The sequence below is a fragment of the Haliotis rubra genome, unplaced genomic scaffold, assembly GCF_003918875.1.
Source record: "Haliotis rubra isolate DU_JTF1 unplaced genomic scaffold, ASM391887v1 Scf501, whole genome shotgun sequence".
Taxonomy (NCBI): domain Eukaryota; kingdom Metazoa; phylum Mollusca; class Gastropoda; order Lepetellida; family Haliotidae; genus Haliotis; species Haliotis rubra.
Window position 1 is genome coordinate 379,244 of NW_025767193.1, and position 8,852 is coordinate 388,095.

General features: G+C 40.5%; 1 protein-coding gene across 1 annotated transcript in view; it reads right to left on the reverse strand.

The window, feature by feature from the left end:
• The window catches only part of LOC124291896 (general transcription factor 3C polypeptide 1-like), a 308,102-nt gene extending 300,251 nt beyond the window's left edge, over positions 1-7,851 (reverse strand). The window contains exons 1-3 of the mRNA XM_046728963.1: positions 7,761-7,851; positions 1,456-1,559; positions 632-846 (exon numbers count right to left, since the gene is read on the reverse strand). Of these exons, the coding sequence (XP_046584919.1) occupies positions 632-846; positions 1,456-1,491 (251 nt within the window). The 5' untranslated portion in view covers positions 1,492-1,559; positions 7,761-7,851. The remainder of the gene's footprint in view (positions 1-631; positions 847-1,455; positions 1,560-7,760) is intronic.
• Between the last annotated feature and the right edge of the window lie 1,001 nt (positions 7,852-8,852).

Here is an 8,852-nt window from a genome sequence, read left to right on the forward strand (position 1 = left end):
TGCTGAGTGCGGTGTAAAACTAAACTCACTCACTCACTTTTCAAGACCCAGTCAATAATTTTAACAACAAGATATGCATATAACACAGAAATAGTTGAATACACACAAGGTTGGTCAAATGTGGGACGGACTATCGAAGGGAAATAACTCTTAGCTACATCACTGCACTGGGAAAGTTATGTTCCACGATGGCGATTAATTAACACCCACTGTCATTGAAAGGCGTTTTTAATTATGTATTAGTTGCTTGTAAAGTTTAGCTAAATATAGGGCCTTTTCAAGGCTAAAACAAATTTAGGGCCTTTTAAGGGTGAAATGTCTAAATATCAGGCTTTAACAAGACCTGGAAAAGGGGTTTAACATCAACTTCATGATAACAGCACATTTACATGTGATCGACTGACTGACTGAGTGTGGTTTTACGCCACTTTTAGCAATATTCCAGCAATATCACGGCGGGGGACACCAGAAATGGGCTTCACTCATTGTACCCATGTGGGGATTCGAACCCGGGTCTTTGGCGTGACGAGCCAACGCTTTAACCACTAGACTACCCCACCGCCCCACATGTGATCGAACAACACAAACACACTTCATACTGAACTGAAAAGTGAAGTCTGGTCTGACTTACATCGACGTTCTCTGTTTGCCGAAACTCTTCATAACACTGGTGATGACCCCACTTTTGAGGAGATTACGGACGATGGTGCGACACTCGAGACGGGGCAGGGTCATCAACGACTGCAGCTGTGTCTGCATCAAACCCTGCGCACCTGCCTTCTCAAAATGCATCATCGCCTGTTGTAGGATTGGCCGCTCAGTACAACCATGGTACTGGTGCATATTCTGATGGACAAGTGATGAGCAATCTCATTTATTAAGCCTGTCAGGCCTGACCATACAAATAGTCAAATGCAAAGATCATTTTTTGTTGTTTAATAAATTACTGAGCAATATTCCTGCCTTATGACAGCAGCCTGTAGTATGTTCAAGACATTTATTATAAGACGATCAATTAAAACCATCTGGGTACAACTGCCTGTACATTAAAATCCCCTACTACGACCAGCATAGATCACAAAGAACCACGTGGTAAACACGATTAAGTGTAGAACAGTTGTAACGTACAATGGTTTCTCAAAGCCAGCAGACTGTCAGTTCCTCTTATGTACAACTGGATAATGATAATGCCATATTATTGAAAATTGATATTCATGAAAAATGATGAATAATGTAACTTGAAAAGGACTAGTAGAAAGTGAGTGGCCTTGTACGTAACAGTATGATGGGTTTTATCAATATTCTAATAATATCATGGCGTTCAGACATTCTACTTGCGTGTAGACCTGGCCAAGGTATAATGAGAGAACACTTTAACCACTAAGCTACCTCCCATTCCCAAAGTGGGAACCCAACCACTGGTCAACAGCGTTATTTTGTTTGTCTTCAACTCACCTGCAACCTTGTCATCTTCTTCGTCGTCATCATCATCGTCTACCTCCTCCTTGAACGGCTTCACCAACTTGATGACTTTCAGGTTCCGCTCCTTCAGGAAGGACCTGACAGAAACATGGCATTGACCGTAAAAACTGTTTGCTGGCGTAGATATAGCTGTGTGTGAAAGAGTGAATTTTACGTCGCAGGTAGTGTTGGGAATTGGTTAAAATCTCATAATTGATGATTGGTTCATTACAACCGATCACTCGTCGAAAATAGTTGGTTAGCGTAATCATGTATGAAATGTTCCTGGTTATTTTTGTAAAAGCACAAAAACATAAAGAAAAAACATGTTGTTCTTTGGGGTGTTTTTTGCAAATTGCACATCTTTAAAGGATGACTAGTACCTTAGGAACATAAATTTCGTAGGGTTTTAAAGATAAATTCAATTGTCACTTGGAACGAGCTTGTAGTGCTCATGAAATGTAACAGACAAAACCAACCGTGTGAAAAATATTGTTAATGCAAAAAAGTGTTCCAGAATTGTTTGTGTTCGATTATGAGAAAACATGATCGATTGTTTGGTCGTTTAGTCACTGCGACCAATCTTCGATTATTTCAATTAATCGGACCAACACTAGTCGCAGGGGAAATCAGAAATTGGTTTCACACATTGTACCCATGTTGGGAATCAAACCAGGGTCTTCAGAGTTTAACCACTAGCCTACGCCGACACCCGTGGGTGACAGAGGATGAATACACGTTTGTACATCTCTGTACAAATGGCTCAGTTACAAAATAGCCTTAAGATGCAGATATTAGATGTTTACAGGAGAGTAACGCTATTAGCCTCATATAAAGTGCATCACGATACTCTATGCTATGGTACAAGTATCCATACAGATGATACTATTAGTTACACTGTGTTTTGAAAGGGTGTATAGGACTGTAAGAGTACTAAGACCCTTGTAAATTCTGTATTCCCTTGTAATTACGGAATACAAGGGTCTTACACCCTGTGACAAATTTATTACCCTTAAGATCTCTTAAGTTAGCATATCTTTAAACAACAACATTCAACCTGAGGCAGAATGAGACGCAAAACGTTTCGCCATGATTTTTCCTAAACGGTCATAAAGGGAGATAACTAGGATGGCTTAGTTTATAATAAAAATGATCGAATTTGAGATTTTGTTAAACGACAAGTGATATACAGAAACATTTTATTTTTTGGATACATTTACTGACACAAACAAATAAGAAATTATGGCAACAATTTTAATACTCTGTTTATACTCATAATTCTATATGCCAACTCTAATATTTTGAAGCGATCAGCCATTTGGCAGCCTCATTCCATCTAAGGTCAAGGTCATTCGTACACCCCCCGTGTAGTGTGTCACGTAACAGATTCGACGGGGTGTACGGTTCGTACACCCTGGCAAATCCGCCTACATGGTTTCCTATGCTTTGGCTACTTACCAATCAGAATTCGACAAATCTATCTTAAGGGTAATAAATGTATATACATATCTGGTAATAAATGTATATACGTATCTGTTGTGTGAGAAATTTGTGTAAATATTCTATTACAAAAGTTAACGTATGATATATTCGATGATACAATTTTCATATCAATAATCATTAATAATTTTTCCTATTTGACAATATTTCCAACTATTAATAAATGTAGCCATCTCTAACACACAGATTCTACACTCTGGTTGACCAAGGTGTACACAGTATCTACACTCTGTATGACCAAGATGTACAGTCTCTACACTCTGTATGACAAAGGTGTACAGTCTCTATACTCTGTATGACAAAGGTGTACAGTCTCTATACTCTGTATGACAAAGGTGTACAGTCTCTCCACTCTGTATGACCAAGATGTACAGTCTCTACACTCTGTATGACAAAGGTGTACAGTCTCTATACTCTGTATGACAAAGGTGTACAGTCTCTACACTCTGTATGACAAAGGTGTACAGTCTCTATACTCTGTATGACCAAGGTGTACAGTCTCTATACTCTGTATGACAAAGGTGTACAGTCTCTATACTCTGTATGACAAAGGTGTACAGTCTCTACACTCTGTATGACAAAGGTGTACAGTCTCTATACTCTGTATGACAAAGGTGTACAGTCTCTACACTAAGTATGACAAAGGTGTACACAGTCTCTACACTCTGTATGACCAAGATGTACAGTCTCTACACTCTGTATGACAAAGGTGTACAGTCTCTATACTCTGTATGACAAAGGTGTACAGTCTATACTCTGTATGACCAAGGTGTACAGTCTCTATACTCTGTATGACCAAGGTGTACAGTCTCTATACTCTGTATGACAAAGGTGTACAGTCTCTACACTCTGTATGACCAAGGTGTACAGTCTATACTCTGTATGACAAAGGTGTACACAGTATCTACACTCTGTATGACCAAGGTGTACAGTCTCTATACTCTGTATAACAAAGGTGTACAGTCTCTACACTCTGTATGACAAAGGTGTACAGTCTCTATACTCTGTATGACAAAGGTGTACAGTCTCTACACTAAGTATGACAAAGGTGTACACAGTCTCTACACTCTGTATGACCAAGATGTACAGTCTCTACACTCTGTATGACAAAGGTGTACAGTCTCTACACTCTGTATGACCAAGATGTACAGTCTCTACACTCTGTATGACCAAGGTGTACAGTCTCTATACTCTGTATGACCAAGGTGTACAGTCTATACTCTGTATGACAAAGGTGTACAGTCTCTACACTCTGTATGACAAAGGTGTACAGTCTCTACGCTCTGTATGACAAAGGTGTACAGTCTCTATACTCTGTATAACAAAGGTGTACAGTCTCTATACTATGTATGACAAAGGTGTACAGTCTCTACACTCTGTATGACAAAGGTGTACACAGTCTCTACACTCTGTATGACAAAGGTGTACAGTCTCTATACTCTGTATGACCAAGGTGTAGTCTCTACACTCTGTATGACAAAGGTGTACAGTCTCTACATTCTGTATAACAAAGGTGTACAGTCTCTACACTCTGTATGACAAAGGTGTAGTCTCTATACTCTGTATGACAAAGGTGTACAGTCTATACTCTGCATGACAAAGGTGTACAGTCTCTATACTCTGTATGACAAAGGTGTACAGTCTCTACACTCCGTATGACCAAGGTGTACAGTCTCTATACTCTGTATGACAAAGGTGTACAGTCTCTACACTCTGTATGACCAAGGTGTACAGTCTCCACACTGTATGAAAAAGGTGTAGTCTCTATACTCTGTATGACAAAGGTGTACAGTCTCTATACTCTGTATGACCAAGGTGTACAGTCTATACTCTGTATGACAAAGGTGTACAGTCTCTACACTCTGTATGACAAAGGTGTACAGTCTCTACGCTCTGTATGACAAAGGTGTACAGTCTCTACACTCTGTATGACCAAGGTGTACAGTCTCCACACTGTATGAAAAAGGTGTACAGTCTCTATACTCTGTATGACAAAGGTGTACAGTCTCTATACTCTGTATGACCAAGGTGTACAGTCTATACTCTGTATGACAAAGGTGTACAGTCTCTACACTCTGTATGACAAAGGTGTACAGTCTCTACGCTCTGTATGACAAAGGTGTACACAGTCTCTATACTCTGTATGACAAAGGTGTACAGTCTCTATACTCTGTATGACAAAGGTGTAGTCTATACTCTGTATGACAAAGGTGTACAGTCTCTATACTCTGTATGACCAAGGTGTACAGTCTCTATACTCTGTATGACAAAGGTGTACAGTCTCTATACTCTGTATGACAAAGGTGTACAGTCTCTATACTCTGTATGACCAAGGTGTACAGTCTATACTCTGTATGACAAAGGTGTACAGTCTCTACACTCTGTATGACAAAGGTGTACAGTCTCAAGGTGTACAGCTCTGTATGACAAAGGTGTACAGTACACTGTATGACAAAGGTGTACAGTCTCTACACTCTGTATGACAAAGGTGTACAGTCTCTACACTCTGTATGACAAAGGTGTACAGTCTCTATACTCTGTATGACAAAGGTGTACAGTCTCTACACTCTGTATGACAAAGGTGTAGTCTCTACACTCTGTATGACAAAGGTGTACAGTCTCTACATTCTGTGTAACAAAGGTGTACAGTCTCTACACTCTGTATGACAAAGGTGTACAGTCTCTATACTCTGTATGACAAAGGTGTAGTCTCTACACTCTGTATGACAAAGGTGTACACAGTCTCTACACTCTGCATGACCAAGGTGTACAGTCTCTACACTCTGTATGACAAAAGTGTACAGTCTCTATACTCTGTATGACAAAGGTGTAGTCTCTATACTCTGTATGACAAAGGTGTACAGTCTATACTCTGCATGACAAAGGTGTACAGTCTCTACACTCTGTATGACAAAGGTGTACAGTCTCTACACTCTGTATGACCAAGGTGTACAGTCTATACTCTGTATAACAAAGGTGTACAGTCTCTATACTCTGTATGACCAAAGTGTACAGTCTCTACACTCTGTATGACAAAGGTGTACAGTCTCTATACTCTGTATGACAAAGGTGTACAGTCTCTACACTCTGCATGACAAAGGTGTAGTCTCTACACTCTGTATGACAAAGGTGTACAGTCTATACTCTGTATGACAAAGGTGTACAGTCTCTATACTCTGTATGACAAAGGTGTACAGTCTCTACACTCTGCATGACAAAGGTGTAGTCTCTATACTCTGTATGACAAAGGTGTACAGTCTCTATACTCTGTATGACAAAGGTGTACAGTCTCTACACCCTGTATGACAAAGGTGTACAATCTCTATACTCTGTATGACCAAGGTGTACAGTCTCTACACTCTGTATGACCAAGGTGTACAGTCTCTATACTCTGTATGACAAAGGTGTACAGTCTCTACACTCTGTATGACAAAGGTGTACAGTCTCTACACTCTGTATGACAAAGGTGTACAGTCTCTACACTCTGTATGACAAAGGTGTACAGTCTCTATACTCTGTATGACAAAGGTGTACAGTCTCTACACTCTGCATGACAAAGGTGTAGTCTCTACACTCTGTTTGACAAAGGTGTAGTCTCTACACTCTGTATGACAAAGGTGTACAGTCTCTACACTCTGCATGACAAAGGTGTAGTCTCTACACTCTGTATGACAAAGGTGTACAGTCTATACTCTGTATGACAAAGGTGTACAGTCTCTATACTCTGTATGACAAAGGTGTACAGTCTCTACACTCTGCATGACAAAGGTGTAGTCTCTATACTCTGTATGACAAAGGTGTACAGTCTCTATACTCTGTATGACAAAGGTGTACAGTCTCTACACCCTGTATGACAAAGGTGTACAATCTCTATACTCTGTATGACCAAGGTGTACAGTCTCTACACTCTGTATGACCAAGGTGTACAGTCTCTATACTCTGTATGACAAAGGTGTACAGTCTCTACACTCTGTATGACAAAGGTGTACAGTCTCTACACTCTGTATGACAAAGGTGTACAGTCTCTACACTCTGTATGACAAAGGTGTACAGTCTCTATACTCTGTATGACAAAGGTGTACAGTCTCTACACTCTGCATGACAAAGGTGTAGTCTCTACACTCTGTTTGACAAAGGTGTAGTCTCTACACTCTGTATGACAAAGGTGTACAGTCTATACTCTGTATGACAAAGGTGTACAGTCTCTACACTCTGCATGACAAAGGTGTAGTCTCTATACTCTGTATGACAAAGGTGTACAGTCTCTATACTCTGTATGACAAAGGTGTACAGTCTCTACACCCTGTATGACAAAGGTGTACAGTCTCTACACCCTGTATGACAAAGGTGTACAATCTCTATACTCTGTATGACCAAAGTGTACAGTCTCTACACTCTGTATGACCAAGGTGTACAGTCTCTACACTCTGTATGACCAAGGTGTACAGTCTCTACACTCTGTATGACAAAGGTGTACAGTCTCTACATTCTGTATAACAAAGGTGTACAGTCTCTACACTCTGTATGACCAAGGTGTTCAGTCTCTACACTCTGTATGACAAAGGTGTACAGTCTCTACTCTCTGTATGACAAATGTGTACAGTCTCTACACTCTGTATGACAAAGGTGTACAGTCTCTATAATCTGTATGACAAAAGTGTACAGTCTCTATACTCTGTATGACAAAGGTGTACAGTCTCTATACTCTGTATGACAAAGATGTACAGTCTCTATACTCTGTATGACAAAAGTGTACAGTCTCTACACTCTGCATGAGCAGGGTAGATATGTAGACTTACTTTGTGAGAAACTCCTCCTCCGGTGCTTCCGGGTAGAACTGGCGGTACGGCATATCTTGCACCACGAAGAATGACTTGTCCTTTATCAGCCTTTTGAATGCTATCTCTGGCAGATCCTGCAAATACAGTATTGTACAGTAAACATGCCAAAATATTTTGCTTTAGGAAACAATTTCACATTTATTGTGGGTTTTCAAAATGGCAGGTGCTCCAAAACAACACAATCCCACCACACAGGATATATCCTCGTATTACTGCTTATCTGAAGTATTACATAATATTGTATCACTTATAGAACCCAACTATATCATGTTCCAAGTATATATAATGTGTAGGGCGAGTAATTACATTAAACATGGCTTCCCAAAGACATATGATCCGATGATACGTAAAGCAGGAAAAGGTGGGGTACTTTGTGGTTAAAGTGTTCGCTCGTCATGCCAAAGACCTGGGTTTGATTCCCTACATGGGTACAATGTGCGAAACCCATTTCTGGTGTCCCCCGCCGTGATATTGCTGGAAGATTGCTAAAAGCGGCGTAAACTAACCTCACTCACTTAAAGTGGGCAATCAAGACTTCTATCATGTACGTACAAAGTCCTCCCTGATGATGGTGGTGACTTCCCAGTGGTTCTCCTTGCCCTCCAGGTATTTGCACACGGACTCCAGCAGCATGCGTGACTTGCTCATGATGCGGCTGAAGTAGCGGCGAAGTTGCATCAGTCGACAGTTCAGCTGCTTCCCCTTCTCGTCTCGGATACAGAATGTCTGCACAACAAAACACTGACTCACTGATACAGAATGCCTGCACAACAGAACAGTGTTTGATTAATACAGAACAACAGCACAGAAAAACACTGACTCACTAACAGGACAACAGCACAACAAAACACTGGCTCACTAACAGGACAACAGCACAACAAAACACTGACTCACTAACAGGACAACAGCACAACAAAACATTGACTCACTAACAGGACAGCAGCACAACAAAACACTGACTCACTAACAGGACAGCAGCACAACAAAACACTGACTCACTAACAGGACAGCAGCACAACAAAACATGGACTCACTAACAGGACAACAGCA